We start from the raw sequence: 19,359 nt of genomic DNA, 5'->3' as shown, positions 1-19,359 counted from the left end.
GCTGGATGTGGATATCAACAAACTGTGGAAAATTCTTCAGGGAGGAGGGGGAATGGGGAACACCTGTATACCTGCCTCTTTTGATATTTGGAAAACTAATACAATTATGTAAAGTTTAAAAATAAAATAAAACTGGAAGAATAGAAAAAAAAAAAAAAAAACAACAGACTGGTTTGTTCCTTTTCTTTCTAAATAAAAATATTTTCATTTCAATCCCAAAGAAAGTCAACGCCTTGCTCAAACTACTGCACAATTGCACTCATCTCACACGCTATATGCAGAGTACAAGCCAGGCCTCAGCAACACGAACCGTGAACGTTCAAGGGTTTTGGAAAAGAAGCAGAGGAACAGAGATGGAATCAACATTGTCATCAGAAATAGTTCAGAAAACATCTATTTCTGCTTTGCAGATGGCACCAACAAACTGTGGAAAATTCTTCAAGCAGAAGAGAAATCTGTAACTAAAGCAACAGTTAGATGAAAGTGAGATTCCAAATAGTGAAAGGAGTACGCTTAAATTGTCACCTCATTTAACTTATATGCATTCAGAAAACTAAGATCATGGCTGGAATCAAGATTGTCCCAAATATCATTTCATGGCAAATAGATGAGGAACTAAAGAGCCTCTTGATGAAAGTGAAATACAGTGAAAAGTGGCTCAACATTCAGAAAACTAAGATCATTTCTTTGGGCCCATCATTTCAAAATCACTGCAGATGGTAAAATCACTGCAGATGGTAATTGCAGCCATGAAATTAAGACACTTGCTTCTTGGAAGAAAAGTTATGACCAACCTAGACAGCATATTAAAAGGCAGAGACATTACCAACAAAGATACGTCTAGTCAAAGCTATGGTTTTTCCAATGGTCATGTATGGATGTGAGAGTTGGACTATAAAGAAAGCTGAGAGCCAAAGAATTGATGCTTTTGAACTGCAGTGTTGGAGAAGACTCTTGAGAGTCCCTTGCACTGCAAGGAGATCCAACCAGTCCATCCTAAAGGAGATCAGTCCTGAGTATTCATTGGAGGGATTATGCTGAAGCTGAAACTCCAATACTTTGGCTACCTGATGTGAAGAACTGACTCACTGGAAAAGACTCCGATGCTGGGAAAGATTGAGGGCAGGAGGAGAAGGAGTCGACAGAGGATCAGATGGTTGGATGGCATCACCGACTCAATGGACATGAGTCTGAGTAAACTCCAGGAGTTGGTGATGGACAGGGAAGCCTGCTGTGCTGCAATCCATGGGGTCACAAAGAGTCAGACACGACTGAGGGACTGAACTACCCTGAAAAGCATTTTTAAACGATGTTAAAAAAAGAACAGCAGAAGTGGAGGACCCAGTGCCAATAGTACTTCTTAATGACTAGAGAAGAAAATAAAATCCCTACAGACTATCAGAGGCTGGAAGGAGCTTCTAAACTTCACAAACCAAATGCAGTATGCTCACCTGAGGCTAAACAAAATGTGCCACCTATGATTTCTTATGCAGAGACCCTCTGTCACAAACTGCATCACCTCTCCGATAGAACATTTTTGAAAAACGCTGCAGAAGAGTAGAGAAACTAGAGCTCAAACCCCCAGTCTCAAGTATGACCCTAAAGACTTTTCTAAACTTCTCTAAGAATCAATTTCTTTATTCACAAAATGAAGGTAATAATATTTATCTTGTAAGGTTGTTGAGAGGATTAGCACTAATATGAACAAAATGCCTAGCACAGTATCTGGTGCACAATAGGTCCTCTCTAAGTCCTATTTCTAGTGAGAACATTAGTTGCATATTTGAAAACAGCTAATCTTATAAAGAATTATGAATTTTCATTAAATTGCATAATACTTTTTTTTAACGAGAAGGGCTAAGTAAGAATCATTTACATTCAGTTAGTACATATCTGTTGTTGATATGATGGTCAACTATCTGCCTAAAGTAATTTGAATTCTGATGTCTGAGAATAAGTAACTGGGAAGGGAAAAAACATTTTAATTAGACAACATACTAACACACTTGTACCTAAATTAAAAAGCAACTACTGTCTTCAGAATTAAATAGAAATATCCTAAAAGCACAAGTTTTTAAAAGAGTGGTATGGATTCCAGCTTGCTGTGAAAAATTCCCAGTCACTTTTAAAGCTTTTTAAAAAACTCCAAAATGCTTGACAGTAAGTAAACAGAATATAAAAGCAGATGGTTTGGATAGTCTGAATACAAAAAAGCAGGTGCTTAGCAAAACAGAAGCGCTTGCCCGTTTGCCAGCACTGCTGGCTCCTGCTCCCACATCCCGCTCGCGTTCCTCCCCACATCTGCTCACTGGTGTGATACATTCTATTGAGTAAGAGGATAAAGAGCAGCAACTTGTGAATCAAGAGACTACTGAGATCTGTTACATGAAAATGTAATTTCCTTTTCTTAGTAGGTAGGTTTATCTGTTTTAAACTTAGGTGGAAAATTTATCTTTCTTCAAAACAAAGACCCATAGATTTAGGAAAATTCTTTTAACAACAGCACAATAAAGAGGTAGTAAAACCTAGCTTATGGAGCACATTAATATAGATATATGCAATATAACTCAAATCTTAAACCATGCTTGCAGACTATACTTTCTGCTGCCCAAGTACACTAAAAGAAGAAACTGCCATAAATTAGCTTGTAGAAACAGAAAGAAAGCAATCAAAATGTCTTTTTATCACATGCAGACCCAAACTACACATTATTTTTCAGAAAATGTCACTTTGTGCTTTGCTTCTAAACAAACTAGAAACTTCAAAGGAGAATATGATATAATTTAGAAGAAGGCTAAAAACACAGTAAGTTAAAAGAATAAAATGAACAGTCATACTGTGAGAGGACCAAGACAAGAAATACAGTCCTCTCCTTTCAGATTTCCTTAATGGTGTGATGTGGGGTTTGGGATTAAAAAAAAAACCTCAAAACTATGTAACTATTTGGCAGTTTAATAGATACTTGTGAAAAATATTACAATTCAGACGTAAATAAAAAGGAGTAAAGATTCAGAGTATCTCCAAAAGCGGCTAGGGATGCTGGGAATGGAGGTTGGCAGGAATCAGACTAGGAAGGAGACCTCGTTGAGTGGTGAGGGAAATTGAGGGTAATTTTATGGAACTGTTAAAGACAGCAGGTTAAGTTAGATGGCTTGTACATGCTAGTTACGGAAGCCACGGTCACGTTTTCTTTGCTAACAGCCTCCTAGTTGGTCACTCTAGTTTTTACCTCACCACTGGTAGGTACTAAAGTTCCAGGGAGAGGGTTAATGTCAGTGATGATGAAAACAGTATGAGTAGCTGTCACTTACTGAGTGCTTATCATTTATTAGGTACTATGCCAAGTACTTTACATGCTTTATCTCATTTAATCAATAATGATAACTCAATGAAGCTGGTAGTATTAATATCATAATTTCACCAAAGAAGTTAGATGATGTGTCTATTGAGTCAGACAGTTTGTTTATGACAGAGGTGGGATTTGAACCCAAGTAAGAATAATACTAGGAGAAGGCAATGGCACCCCACTCCAGTACTCTTGCCTGGAAAATCCCATGGATGGAGGAGCCTAGTAGGCTGCGGTCCATGGTGTCGCTAAGAGTCAGACATGACTGAGCGACTTCACTTTCACTTTTCACTTTCATGCACTGGAGAAGGAAATGGCAACCCACGCCAGTGTTCTTGCCTGGAGAGTCCCAGGGACGGGGAGCCTGGTGGGCTTCCGTCTCTGGGGTCGCACAGGGTCGGACACGACTGAAGTGACTTAGCAGCAAGAATAATACTAAAGAGGACACTCTTAACCAGTTACTTTTTATACATGATCATGAAATGTGCTAAAAATAGTTACATCAATACCAAATACTAAACTATAAAACTTTTTACACAGAACACATGAGAGCCTCCTACATGTCTTCATATTCACCTATGTTATCATAAAATCACATTCTTTAAGTGGTTTTATCCATATAATACTGAGTTTATGATTGTTAATCGGATAAGACAGTTTACTACCTGACATTAATTTTTTACTTTTCTTTAGCTGCTCAGAAAAGGTGAATGGATCATAATTTCACTTGTTCTTCCATGTTTTTCTTAGATGTTAACACAAAGTAAGAGCAAATATGAATATTTACGGAAATGTATACGTCAGTCACTGTGCTCACTAGGGTTTCTCAACCTCAGCACTACTGACATTTTTGTTGTGGGGACTGGCTTGTGCAGGGTGAAATGTTTAGCAGCATCTCTGGCCTCTGTTTACTAGGTGCCAGTAGCACCTCTCCCGCAAATCGTGACAACATGTTAAAAATGTCTTTAACACTGTCAAACATCCTCTGGGAGATTTTCTAGAGGAACCACTGTGCTAACAAGCGCTTAATATATTATTTAGTAATTTAATTCTCCCACTTACCATGAAGTAGGTATACTTGTACTAAATATTCCAGTTTTCCAATGTGAAATTGAGAAATGATAGAGTTAGTTTAAATTTAAGCAATGTGACTCCAGAACCTGTACTCTTGCCCAGTACCCTATACTACTTCTCTAGCAAAATAGGTTTCTCAGCCCTAAAGAACTGTGAAGCTTTTTTCCTTCTGGTTTAACTTACTACTATCACCTGGGACAATGTTTAAATGGGGAATATATATAAAACAAGGCTCACACAGCTCCAATTTCCTCAATCTGCTCTTTAAGGTGGCATAATTTAGAATAAGTTCTCAACTTGGGGAGAGGGGTATGAATTCCTTTAGGAATCTGTTAAAGATACTGACCATCTCCCAGGAAAATGTACCTGTACAACATTTTACATACTTCATAGTGTTAGAGGACTTTACATATAGAACCTGAGTTTAATCCCTGTCCCAAATTTACTAGCTAAATGGTCTGAATGAAGTTATTTAACCATGCTGCTCCTGAGGTTTCCTTCTGTAAAATGAGGAAAAGATCACTTACCCTACATGATTGTTGTGAGGCTTAAGCTGATGATCTGATTGAAGCAGCCAGCAGAGTACTAGCACCTAGAAGCTATATAATACATGGCATTCCTCCTCTTGATGATTCTAGTTTCTTGTCACGCTCTATCAAAGAAAGCCTCATCCACTTTTCAATATGCTCTAGATTTTGACGTGCATATTGCTCATCATCTATGTCTTCCTTCAATTATTTTACACACATCATACAAATCTCGTCTTTGGTCTTATTTGTTCTTACTGCTTTTTCACCTCACCCCAATGCCCAGGATACAAGTGCTGTGTGTGTGTGTGTGTGTGCTTTACTCACTCAGTTGTGTCTGACACTGTGTGACCCATGGATTGTACCCTGCCAGGCTCCTCCATCCATGGGATTTTCCAGCCAAGAATACTGGAATGCATTGCCATTTTTTTCTCCAGGGGATCTTCCCAACCCAGGGATTGGACCTGGATCTCCAGCATTGCAGGCAGACTCTTTACCATCTGAGCCACCAGGGAACAAGGGAAGAAACAGAAGGAAATCTCTTTGGATGCATTTCCTTACTAATCTTAGAGGCAGAATCTCCTAAGATTGTTGCAAGAAATAAAGACAATCTTTGTGAAATGTTTGGCACTGAATACTACAGGTGACTGATAAATTCTTCCACGTGGGGCCTATTAGACAGTATATGAAGGCTCCTCTGAAATGTTCTTTGAGTACCTAAAAATCCACCTTAGTAACTAAAATAATGCTTTCCCCTACTTTTTTGGTGTTAGTTAGTTTCAGTCTAGAAACACCATTTCTAGGGAATGAAGTAGAGTCCACCATGTGGCTTTCAGAAGAATAAATATGAAAGGCACTTTGGGCCCATCCCTTTACAACTGCATTACTATCATGGGCTTCGCTGTTGGCTCAGACAGTAAAGAATCCGCCTGCAATGCAGCAGACCCTGGTATTTAATGTCCAGCCTTCACAGTACATGCTGAAGCACTTCTTGATAAAACAATAGCCCCTCTGATTTAATACTATGCAAGCACAACAAAAATCACTTAATAGTGTATTTAGTCACAAAAAAGTCAAGTGAAACATGAAGTGTTCTCCCAACAGGCTGCTTCTCCATCTAAGCCTGGAGCCAAAATCCATCACAAGTGAGAATACTCAAGAGAAGTAATAATATAAAAATCATGTGTTCTTCTCATTCTCAGTTTCTATGAACCAACACAGCACTCCATGGTCTGTGACATCCAAAAAAGAAGATGACAAAGAAAACTACCAACTATCCTGTCTCACAGTAAGTCATAATGTCATTTCGAAGTGAAGCAAAAACATAAAAAGTGATTTCACAGAGAGTCAAACACTCAGAAAAGGTCTTCCAAATCTGATCTGTGCTGTGTTGTGGCAGATAGATACTCTAAAGGATAAAACACCTTTAACAAAACATATGAACTCTTGTTGTCACTGGGGAAGGCCAGGGGCACCATTTGTAGACACCAGTAAGTTAAAGAGTCTGAGATGGTTGAAGGGTAACACATAGTTTGTATCTGTTTCTCTCAAGAATTAAAAAACAGCCACGAGAATAACTTTTTTGAAATATATAAATGATCAATCACTCCTATTACCTAATTAAAAGTTTTCAATGGGACATCCTTGTGGCTTGCCAAGGCAGGAGATACAGGTTTGATCCCTGATCTGGGAAGATGCCACATGTTGTGGAACAACTAAGCCCCTGCACCACACCTACTGAGCCCACGGGCTCTAGAGCCTAGGAGCTGCAACTACCAAGCGCATGAGCCCACGTGCCCTGGAACCCACACTCTGCAACAAAAAGAAACTACCACAGTGAGAAGCCCTCACACTGCAACGAGCAGCAGCCCCCACTCGCTGCAACTAGAAAAGAGCCCACCTAGCAACAAAGACCCAGTACAGCCAAAAATAAATAGGTAAATAAAATTATAAACAAGTCTTCAATGGCACCCTTTCCTACAAGAAAAAACTTTCTTTTCTTAACTTGCTGTGGGGCACTCTTCCTCATCTGGCCCTTCCCAACTACAGTAATAACCCTTCCCCTTACTTCAACTATAGGGCTTCCCTGCTGGCTGAGTGGTAAAGAATCTGCCTACCAATGCAGGAGATGTGGGTTTGATCCCTGGATCAGGAAGATTCCCTGGAGAAGGAAATGGCAACCTACTCCAGTATTCATGCAAAGATGGCCACAATATAGGACAGAAACAGCAAGGACCTAAGAGAAACAGAAGAGATTAAGAAGAGGTGGCAAGAAATCACAGAAGAACTATATAAAAAGGGTCTTAACGACCCAGATAACCACGATGGTGTGGTCTCCTACAGCTGGTCAAGTGGCTTAGGAAGCATCACTATGAACAAAGCTAGTGAAGGTGATGGAATTCCAGTTGAGCTATTTAAAATTCTAAAAGATGATGCTTTTAAAGTTCTGCACTCAATATGTCAGCAAATTTGGAAAACTCGACAGAGGCCATAGTACTGGAAAAGGACCATTTTCACTTCAAGTCCAAAGAAGGGCGATGCCAAACTGTGGTGCTGGAGAAGACTCTTGAAGAGTCCCTTGGACAGCAGGGAGATCAAACCAGTCAATTCTAAAGGAAATCAATCCTGAATAGTCACTGGAAGGACTGATGCTGAAGCTCCAATACTTTGGCCACGTGATGGGCAGAGCTGACTCACTGGAAAAGACCTTGATGCTGGGCAAGATTGAAGGCAAAAGGAGAAGAGGGCAGCAGAGGATGAGTTGGTTACACAGCATCAAAGTGTATGTACACAGCATCAAAGACTCAATGAACATGAATTTGAGGACAGAGGAGCCTGGTATGCTGCAGTCCACTTGATCACAAAGAATTGGACACGACTTAGAGACTGAACAACAACAACAACCAGCATTCTTGCCTAGGAAATCCCGTGGACAGAAGAGCCTGGTGATCTTCAGTCCATGGGATCGCAAAGTGAAAGTGAAGTGAAGTCGCTCAGTCGAGTCCGACTCTTTGCGATCCCATGGACTGTAGCCCACCAGGCGTCCTCAGTCCATGGAATTTTCCAGGCAAGAGTACTGGAGTGGGCTGCCATTTCCTTCTCCAGGGGATCTTCCCAACCCAGGGATCAAACCCGGGTCTCCCGCACTGCAGGCAGCCGCTTTACTGTCTGAGCCACCAGGGGATCGTAAAAGAGTCAGACATAACTTAGTGACGGAAAACAACAAAAACAACAGAACCACTTCTACTATACAGCACAGGGTTTTACCCCACCAAGCCTCGCGAAACGGGCCGAACATGCCATGCTCTCATACCTCTGTGGCTCTGGACACACTGTTGCCTCAGTGAGCAACAGTCATCTTCCCCTTTTTCAGCCTGGTAAAATTATCTCCACCTTGAAGACCCAGTCCAAATGTAATTTCTCATGGGATGCCTCCCTTGACTTCTTTCATAGACTTCTTTTGTCACACTGTGCTGTTAATTATTTGTCTATCTCTTTCTTCCACTGTTCTGTGAGTTCTAAGGATAGTGATCGGAATACAGAAGATATTCAATAAATGATTACTGAAGGAATGAATAAACTAGTCTAGCAAGGGAGATTACCTTGGAAAGACAATTTGCACTTCTGGGCCTTAAATTGCCATCTGTAAAATTAGCAAAAGGCAAGAAAAAAAAAAAAGATTTAAAGACGTGAAATAAGAGTCTACCTAGAAGACTACCATGAGAGACAGACTAAAGCAGAGTACTGTTCACGGAAGGGGAAGATGACTTGCCAAGCTTCCCTACCCTTGCTAGAACAGAAACCACAGAGCAAGCTGGAAAACTTATGGACTACACACTTTACATTCTCTTCCAGTTTTAATATGCTATAATTCTATGATGTTATTCAGTATATCAAAGCACTGTATACAAAGATTATTAAGTGGAAAAACTCCATTGTTCTATTCTCCTTTAGCAACAAAACCCAAAATTTGGAACCATATTTTCCCATAGCGAATTATTCTGTAGGTGTATCAAATCTGGACTCACTAGCTGTGCTAAAAAACTGCATTGATTATGGACTCATTTACTCTACTTGGAGAAATAAATGGCGACCAACTCCAGTATTCTTGCCTGGAGAATCCCATGGACAGAAGAGTCTGGTGAACCCCCGTCCATGGGGTGCAAAGAGTAGGACATGGCTGAGCAATAACACTTTACTTCACTTACTCTATTAGCTTATCAGATAAAATCACATTACTTGTGACAATCATCCATTTTAAACCCAAAATGTTGCAACTGATCAAATAGACTTTAAAAATAAACTGTATAATAATGACTGGACATGGAACAACAGACTGGTTCCAAATAGGAAAAGGAGTATGTCAAGGCTGTATACTGCCACCCTGCTTATTTAACTTACACGCAGAGTACATCATGAGAAATGCTGGGCTGGAGGAAGCACAAGCTGGAATCAAGATTGCTGGGAGAAATATCAAGAACCTCAGATATGCAGATGACACCACCCTTATGGCAAAAAGTGAAGAAGAACTATGGCAGAAGTGAAAGAGGAGAGTGAAAAAGTTGGCTTAAAGCTCAACATTCAGAAAACTAAGATCATGGCATCTGGTCCCATCACTTCATGGCAAATAGATGGGGAAACAGTGGAAACAGTGGCTGACTTTATTTTTCTGGGCTCCAAAATCACTGCAGATGGTGATTACAGCCATGAAATTAAAAGATGCTTGCTCCTTGTAAGGAAAGTTTTGACCAATCTAGACAGCACCTTAAAAAGCAGAGACATTACTTTGCCAACAAAGGTCCGTCTAGTCAAGGCTATGGTTTTTCCAGTAGTCATGTATGGATGTGAGAGTTGCACTATAAAGAAGGCTGAGCGCCGAAGAATTGATGTTTTTGAACTGTGGTGTTGGAGAAGACTCTTGAGAGTCCTTGCACTGCAAGATCCAACCAGTCCATCCTAAAGGAGATCAGTCCTGGGTGTTCATTGGCAGGACTGACATTGAAGCTGAAACTCCAATACTTTGGCCACCTGATATGAAGAGCTGACTCATTTGAAAAGACCCTGATGTTGGGAAAGATTGAAGGCAGGAGAAGAAGGGGACGATAGAGGATGAGATGTTTGGATGGCATCATTGACTCAATGGACATGAGCAACTCTGGGAGTTGGTGATGGACAGGGATGCCTGGCATGCTGCAGTTCATGGGGGTGCAAAGAGTCGGATACGACTGAGCGACTGAACTGAAGTGAATGCAGATGACACCACAGTTATGGCAGAAAGTGAAGAACTAAAGAGCCTCTTGATCAAAGTGAAAGAGGAGAGTGAAAAAGTTGGCTTAAAACTCAACATTCATCTTCATACTTTACATATTTTCAAAGAGTAGCTCTACAGACTCAGACATTTTAACTTTGGTATGGCATGCAGTATTTCTTCTAGAAGGTAACTTACATAGAAACCCCATGTTTGGAGTGAGTGTATGCTGAAAGGGAAACTGTTAGTCAATCAGTCATGTCCGATTATTTGCAACCCCATGGATTGTAGCCTGCCGGGCTCCTCTGTCCTTGGGATTCTCCAGGCAAGAATACTGGAGTGGGTAGCCATTCCCTTCTCCAGGACTGAACCCAGGTCTTCCACACTGCAGGCAGATTCTTTACCATCTGAGCCACCAGGGAAGCCCAAGTGTATGGTAGCTCTTCCTTCATCTCCTGCGCTTAGTATAAAACACTCCAGAAGTGATATGAAGATGTGTGTGTGTGTGTGTGTGTGTATATGCATGTATATGAAAACTCTTCTGTAATGAAAGATAAATGGGCCCTTATAACCTAATAGCTTAAACAACTTTCAAAGAAAAAATGCCTATTAAATTTGAATTATGATGTTTAAAAAAAAAAAAACTCAACATTCAGAAATCTAAGACCATGGCATCTGGTCCCATCACTTCATGGCAAATAGATGAGGAAACAATGGAAACAGTGAGAGACTTTATTTTTTTTGGGCTCCAAAATCACTGCAGATGGTGACTGCAGCCATGAAATTAAAAGACACTTGCTCCTTGGAAGAAAAGTTATGACCAACCTAGACAGCACATATTAAAAGGCAGAGACATTACTTTACCAACAAAGGTCTATCTAGTCAAAGCTATGGTTTTTCCAGTGGTCATGTATGGATGTGAGAGTTGGACTATAAAGAAAGCTGAGTGCTGAAGAATTGATGCTTTTGAACTGTGGTGTCGGAGAAGACTCTTGAGAGTCCCTTGGACTGCAAGGAGATCCAGCCAGTCATCCGAAAGGAAATCAGTCCTGAATATTCATTGGAAGGACTGATGCTGAAGCTGAAACTCCAATACTTTGGCCACTTGATGCGAAGAACTGACTCACTAGAAAAGACCCTGATGCTGGGAAAGACTGAAGGTGGGAGAAGGGACCAACAGAGGATGAGATGGTCGGATGGCATCACCGACTCAATGGACATGAGTTTGAGTAAACTCCAGGAGGTGGCAATCGATAGGGAGGCCTGGTGACTGAACTGAACTGAATAATCTTTTAAGAAAGATTTTATTTATACTTTATTACTTATGCATGGAAAGAAAAGGTAAACACCTTTGAAAATTTCAGTCATGGCCCTATTTGTAGTTAAGACACTAGGCCTGAAACACTGCTGTATGGTTCATTAGCTCAGTTCAGTTCAGTCGCTCAGTCGTGTCTGACTCTTTGCGATTCATTAGCTATCAGTCATTTATTCTGAGCCCTAATTTCCCCATCTCTGACACTGGTACAAGACTTGCTTCACCTACTTACTAGAAGGGCCAAAGTAAATAACGTATCCAGCACACTGACTGGCGCATGGCAGCCTCTAGAAACAGCCTATATTTCATTTCCTAATGAATTCTAATAAACTAAAAAAAGGACAAGTATTTCTAGAGTATTACTAAGAAAAAAGGTCACTTATTTGGTCACACTCAGAACCACCCATCTTGTCACTGGCAATTTATTAATATTAAAAGACTATAACTGAATATACCCACAATTTGCATTATAACTGCAAAAGCAAATTCAAAATAATTCCATATCCATGTGAACATAAAACATTATCCTGTTCTATAAAGGACAGATAGAGTATTTGGTTCTGATTCCACCAACAGCAATCATGATTTGGACTCCAAGCCCTTATCACATAATAGAAGCACATATTTGCTAGACATTCAGTTAGTGAATGTATGGCTGACCTCTAACAATATTTTTCCTCAATTACAGTTTGAACACTGGAAACTACTTTTTAACAAAGAATTATATGAAAAAAGAGATCAGTCTTAATTTCAAGAATCACCTATTGCCTTAAAAGAGAGTCTCTACAAACATTCTAATAGAGAGATAGAACAAAGAAACCCAAAATGGAACTTCTATTATCATTAAAAAACAGAAACAAACTAATGGCCATATCAGGGAGGAATTCATCAACTCTATTTCCAATATCAATATGCAAGAAAGATTCTGTACTAATAGTAAGACCTTGTATATTTCAAACAATTTACATTCTTTTGATATTTCACTAATTAATTAGAAACTTTTAGTCTTGATTTTACTTCAAAGCAAAATATATTATACATTTTTATACAATGAATACTAGACAGAAAAGAAACTAAAGAGTTAGCAAAAAAATGGAAGTATATACCTTTGATTGGCCAAAAAGTTAGTTCAGGTTTTTCTGTAACTTTTGGACCAACCCATTAAAATATGATGAATACACCAACTATTTATGACCAGATATTATTCAGCACTAGGTCTTCATTCATAATTAAAACAAATTCTTGAATGAGCAATCTTTAAAAAATTGGGTAACTGGATTCAAGGGTGGCAGTAGCAAAGTTGAAATAGATATTCCTTGCAAATCAGTTCTGCAAAACAATCATTTTGAGTTTAGTCTTCTCTAAATTAATTAAACCAAATCCAAGGTTAGACTTTTTACTAGATCAAAAGATATATCTTTGCACTTTTTGCCTTTATCCTTGATAAATCACCTTTAAACACAACCTTCCTTAGTTGAACTGTGTCTGAATATCTCTTTTCACTGGGAAGGGATCTTGTCTTGGCCTTCATTAAGGAAAACATCAATAAAAGGGACTCTCTGATATACTCATTTTCAGTAAGTAGCTGTTCCAAAAGAGAAAATAAGAGGGAAAGAAAAGAAACACCTTTGGGAGACTCTGCAAATATTTCTTACATGAATGATAGAACGAAGAATCAAGTTGAGATGAGCAAAGACAGTCTGGCATGGGAAGAGAATGGCATCAGAGCTGCCCTAATACAACCAAGTCAAAGTGAAGTTGCTCAGTTGTGTCCGACTCTTTGCAACCCCGTGAACTGTAGCCTACCAGGCTCCTCTGTCCATGGGATTCTCCAGGCAAGAATATCGGAGTGGGTTGCCATTTCCATCTCCAGGGGATCTTCCTGACCCAGGGATTGAACCCGGGTCTCCCACATTGCGGGCAGACGCCAAGTAGCCAACAGTAATTTCTGCTTTTCATTCATTCATTCAGTTTTTATCAAACTAGACTGGGATAGAAGGCAGGGGGAAGACACAGGCAGTGAGGAACATTCTGGACTTGGGTTTTTGTGTTTTTGTGACACAGAATGCAACTTCCACAGTAAGGTAAAGATATGATGAAGAGGTTCTTTTGTACAGAGCAGATACTTTCCTCAAAACAGTCAGGAATTTTTTTCAATGGTGTTTTTTTCAACATAGTTTTATGAATTTTGACAAATGCGACAAACAGTTGCATAACTGCTATCTCAATTGATACGTGTGTGTGTGTGTGTGTGTATGTGTATAGATATATATCAGTATATCTATGTCAATCATTTCCATCACTCCAAAAAATTCTTCTGGCCCTCACTGTAGTCAACCTCCCGCTAACACCTCTGCTGAGGGAGTGTTGAGTCCAACAGGACCTGTATCCAACAGAGGAACAGAGGACTGATCATCAAAAGGGATTTGGATTAGAATTTCTTAACCGAGGACATATGAATCTGCTCTTTATAGCCCACACTCTGCTCACAAAAGAAATAAGTAATATAAAGTTGGCACATGTATTCAGCTACAGTTCCAGTTCCATTACTTAGCATAGCATACATAGCTTATTCTTTTATTCATTTAATAAATGTTCAACTAAATTTGGCAAATATGAGCTTGATAAATATTCCAACATGTGTCAGGCACTGTGCTAGATGCTGGCATAAACAAAATCAAACAGCCCCATCCTCATTGAGGTTACAGTTCTACTGAAAGAGTCACACAATAATTAAATAATCATACATGTAAACATTATTACAAAATGTAAGAGCTGCTTCAATGGAAGTGTAAGATGTTCTGTCAGTACATAAAAAGGTTAAAGAGCTGGTCTTGGAGATGAGGGAGGATTTACATAATGAAGTGATATTTAAGGTGAGAGCTGACGAGTGAGTAAGCATTAACTGGGTGAAAATGAGGTTGGGACAAACAGAGAAGTGTTTCAGAGAAAAGAAGTGACATGTGCAAAGGCTTGGAGTTATATGAGAGTACAGAACTTCTGAGGATCTAAAGAAGGCTATTAGGCTGTCTAGGAAAGTAGGGATTACATGAAGTTAAAAAGGTAGGTTGAATTTCCATGTTGGCTCAGATGGTAAAGAATCTGTCTGCAATGCAGGAAACCTGGGCTTGATCCTTGGGTTGGGAAGATCCTTTGGAGGAGGGCATGGCAATCCGCTCCAGTATTCTTGCCTGGAGAATCCCCATGGACAGAGGAGCCTGGCAGACTGCAGTCCATGGGGTCGCAGAGTCAGACATGACTTAGCAACTAAGCACAAGCAAAGGTAGGCTGGGGCTAGATTAATAAAAGCTTGTAGCAATGTGAAGTTGGTTTTTATCCTGAAAACAATGTGTGTGTGCTCTAAGTCGTGTCAGTCATGTCCAACCCTTTGAGGCCCTATGGACTATAGCCTGCCAGGCTCCTCCATCCATGGGATTCTCCAGCCAAGAATACTGGAGTGGGCTGCCAAGCCCTTCCTCAGGAGATCGTCCCGACCCAGGGATTGAACCCACGTCTCTTATGTCTTCTGCACTGGAAGGCAGGTTCTTTACCACTAGCACCCAGTATGAAGCTATTTGAATAGATGGAAAGATAGAATTTATTTTTTGGAAAAGATTACTCTGGATACAATGTATAAAAAGGGCTGAAAGCATTGGGTGGGAGAACAAGAACAGAGTGAGGATTCAAGTTAGGAGGGTAATATAAGAGCCCAAGTAAACAGATAGATAATAACTTGGATGAAGGCTGCAGGAGACAGAAATGGATAGACTGGTGAGAGATTTATGAGGTTAAAAAAATCAGAATTTGGTGAGAGTGAGTGAGAAAGAAATGAAATAAAAATAATTCCTAACTTTCTGACTTACGGCAGAATGGTGCCAATCACCAAAAAAAGTCTAACAGTGGAAGAAATCAGGTTTATTTCCATAAATATTATTGGATGTCTACCAGGGACGAAGATTCCAATTCAAGATAAGCATGCAAATGAATCTCATACAATGGGATGAAACACCATGACATGGGTAAGCACGGAGAGAAAGGATGCCCAAGTCAACAGTGGGAAGGGTAGGGAAGAGATGACTGGAGACTTTCTGTAGTCAGCAACCACACAAGATTGTTTTAATAAGAATTTTATCTTTCATGCTTTAGCGCTCTAGTATTGCAGTGTTTTGGGCTTCCCTGGCAACTCAGCTGGTAAAGAATCTGTCTGCAATGCAGGAGACCCCAGTTTGATCTCTGGGTGGGGAGGTTCCCCTGGAGAAGGGGTAGGCTACTCACTCCAGTATTCTTGGGCTTCCATGGTGGCTCACCTGGTAAAGAATCAGCCTGCAATGCAGGAGACCTGGGTTTGATCCTTGGGTTGGGAAGATCCCCTGGAGGAGGACATGACAATCCACTCCAGTATTCTTGCCTGGACAGGGGAGACTGACGGGCTGCAAACCATGGGGAAGCAAAGAGATGGACACAACTTGAGTGACTAAGCACTGCACACTGCAGTTTTTCATATAGTTGAGTTTTAAGACTTCTTTATATTTTTTAGATATAAATCATTAGAAATGTAATTTGCAAATTTTTTCCCAATCTGTTACTTGCCTTTGATTTCATTTTGAGTTAACTGTTTAACTCAAAATTTTTGAGTTAAACATAATTTTTGTTTAAGGTGTTAGGTATGGAGAAAAATTCACATTTGACCTAGAACTGTTTGTTGAAAAAGACAAATCTCTTTCTCCAGTGATCTTCCTTTACATCTTTGTAAAAATCAGTGACATACATGATGTAATATGTGTGGTTCTATTTCTGATTTTCCATTATGTTCCACTGATCTACAGAAGTCTATATTTTTGCCTGATCATTGGAGCTTTATGGTAAGTCTTGAAATCAGGTGAGTGTGTCCTCCAATTCTGTTCTTTCCCCAAATTGTTTTCACCATTCTTCCTGAGCATTCCCAGATTTTTAGAGTCACTTTGCTGATATTCACAACAAATTCTGATAGATTACTGACTGGAAATATAAGAAATCTACAGATTAATCTGGGAGAGAATTAACATCTTAATAATATTGAATCTTCTTATCATGAATGCTGTGTGTTTCCCTTATCAATGCTTCATAGTTTTACAATATAGATCCTACATATATGTTGTTAGTTTTTTGGGGGGTATTTTTTAATACAATACTTTTAAAAAATCAAATTTTAATTGTTCACTGCTAGTATATAAAAATGCAATTGAGTTTTGTACACTAACTTTGCTAAACTCATTTTTTAGTTTCAGGACCTTTTTCATAGATTTCTGGGCATTTTTTCCATAACCATGTCATCTGGGAATAGAGACAGTTGTATTTCTTCCTTTCCAATATATGCATTTAAAATTTCCCTGTCTCACTGAACTGGACAATACCTCTGGTATGATTTTGATAAGGAGCAGTGAGAAGGACATCCTTGCTTGTTACTGATCTTAGAGGGAAAGGTAGTCTTTTGTTGTTTAGTTACTAAGTCGTGTCCGACTCTTTCTGACCCCATGGATTGCAGCATGCCAGGCTCCTGTGTCCTCCACTATCTCCTGGAGTTTGCTCAAACTCATGTCTATTGAGTTGGTGATGCTATCTAACCATCTCATTCTTTGTTTCCCAGCATCAGGGTTTTTTCCAATGAGTCAGCTCTTTGCATCAGGAGGCCAAAGTACTGGAGTGTCAGCTTCAGCATCAGTCCTTGCAATGAAAATTCAGGATTGATTTCCTTTAGGATTGACTGATTTGATCTTTTTGCAGTCCAAGGGACACTCAAGGTTTTCTCTAGCACCACAATTTGAAGGCATCAATTCTTGGGCGCTCAGCCTTCTTCATGGTACAACTCTCAGATCTGTACATGACTACTGGAAAAATTCAGTCTTTTAGTATTGAGTATGATATTGGTTTTTCATAGGCTGCCTTAATCAGATTAAGAAAGGTCTCCACTATTCCTGGATTACTGAATTTTCACTAAGAATGAGTGTTAAAAACTTCTTCTGCATCTGCTGAGATGATCATATGGTTTAAGAAGGTGAATTACCTTGACTGATTTTTAAATATTGAACCAGCCGTGAACTCCTGGGATGATTCCATTTAGATATGCTGTATTAACTTTTTAATATACTTTATATATACTATATATATACTTTATATATTGATTTACAAATATTTTGTTGAGAATTTTTGCATTTATGAAGAATATTATTTTCTTTTTTGTAATATCTTACTTAGTCTGATTTTGGAATTGGGCCTCATAAAATACGTTGGTAAATACTTCTTTCCCTTCTATTTTCTGGAAGAGATGCTGTAGAATTATTTTTTTCCTTACATGTTTAGGTAGAATTCTCCAGTAAAACAATCTGTGTTTGGAGTTTTATTTATCAGAAGGTTTTAAGCAATTAATTTAGTTTCTTTAATAGATATAATACTATTCTGGTTATCTATTTCTCCTTGAGTAAATTTCGGTAGCTTATGTGTTTCACAGAAATGGCCCGTTTAATGTAAGTTGTCAAACTGTTTTACTTTATTACTCTTTAAATATCTGTGGAATCTGCATTGATATTCATGCCTTTTTTTTTTTTTTTGCCATGCCTTTCACTTGTGGGATCTTAGTTCCCCAACCAGGGATTGAACCTGGGCCACAACAGTTAAAGTGTCAAGTCCGGACCACCGGACCCTCAGGGCATTCGCTCATGCTTTCATTCTTGATGTGAATTTGTCTTTTTTGCCATCCCCTCAGCCAGCCAGTTTAGATATTTATTAACTTTACCTTTTCAACTAGATTTTGGTTTCAGTGACTTTTCTCTATTGTTTTCAATTTAACTGATTCAAGCTCTTTATTATTTTCTTTCTTCTCCTTGCTTTGAATTTAATTTCCTCATTTTCTAAATCACAGGTATATAATCTATGGTCCAAGGGCCAAATCTAGCCTGTGATCTTTTTTCTTAATGGCCCTCAAACTAAGAATGGCTTTCACATTTTTAAAAAGTTGTAAAAACAAAATAAGAACAAAAAAGAACATGTGTCATAGATCCTATATCAAAGCCTAAAATATTTACTATCTGGATTTCATAGAAAATGTGCTAACCCTTATTCTAGATTACTGATTTGAACCCTTTCTTCTCTTTTTAATGTGATCATTTAGCACTATGAATTTCAGTCCAAGTACTTCTTTAGCAGTACTGTACAAGTTAGAGTATTTTGGACTATATTTTCATTTTTATTCAGTTCAAAATATTTTTTACATTGAGAGTTCCTCTTTGACCTATGGACTACTTAGAAGTGGCTATTTTATTTCTAAATATTTGGTAATCTTCCAGATACCTTTCTGTTATTAACTTCAAGTTTAGTTTTGTTTTATGGTCTGAAAACATACTTTGAGGATTCCAGTGGTCATGTATGGATGTGAAAGTTGGACTGTGAAGAAAGCTGAGTGCCAAAGAATTGATGCTTTTGAACTGTGGTGTTGGAGAAGACTCTTGAGAGTCCCTTGGACTGCAAGGAGATCCAACCAGTTCATTCTGAAGGAGATCAGTCCTGGGTGTTCATTGGAAGGACTGATGCTAAAGCTGAAACTCCAATACTTTGGCACCTCACACGAAGAGTTGACTCACTGGAAAAGACTCTGATGCTGGGAGGGATTGGGGGCAGGAGGAGAAGGTGACGACCGAGGATGAGATGGCTGGATGGCATCATTGACTCAATGGATGTGAGTCTGAGTGAACTCCGGGAGTTGGTGATGGACAGGGAGGCCTGGCATGCTGCAATTCATGGGGTGGCAAAGAGTCAGACATGACTGAGCGACTGAACTGAATCCTTTAAAAGTGTTAACATTTGTTTAATGGCC

The 19,359-nt window shown here is 39.2% G+C and overlaps 1 protein-coding gene across 7 annotated transcripts in view; it reads right to left on the bottom strand.

The window, feature by feature from the left end:
- The window catches only part of RANBP17 (RAN binding protein 17), a 369,878-nt gene that overhangs the window by 133,958 nt on the left and 216,561 nt on the right, over positions 1-19,359 (bottom strand). For 5 of the 7 annotated variants that reach the window (XM_070357405.1, XM_070357402.1, XM_070357409.1 and 2 more), the window contains one exon: positions 15,818-15,940. The exons of the other annotated variants lie outside the window; for them this stretch is intronic. In XM_070357405.1, coding sequence (XP_070213506.1) covers positions 15,818-15,940 — 123 coding nt within the window. The remainder of the gene's footprint in view (positions 1-15,817; positions 15,941-19,359) is intronic. 7 annotated transcript variants of the gene reach the window in all.

Source organism: Bos mutus, chromosome 20 (genome assembly GCF_027580195.1).
Source record: "Bos mutus isolate GX-2022 chromosome 20, NWIPB_WYAK_1.1, whole genome shotgun sequence".
Taxonomy (NCBI): Eukaryota; Metazoa; Chordata; class Mammalia; order Artiodactyla; family Bovidae; genus Bos; species Bos mutus.
This window is presented reverse-complemented; position numbering and strand designations above follow the sequence as displayed.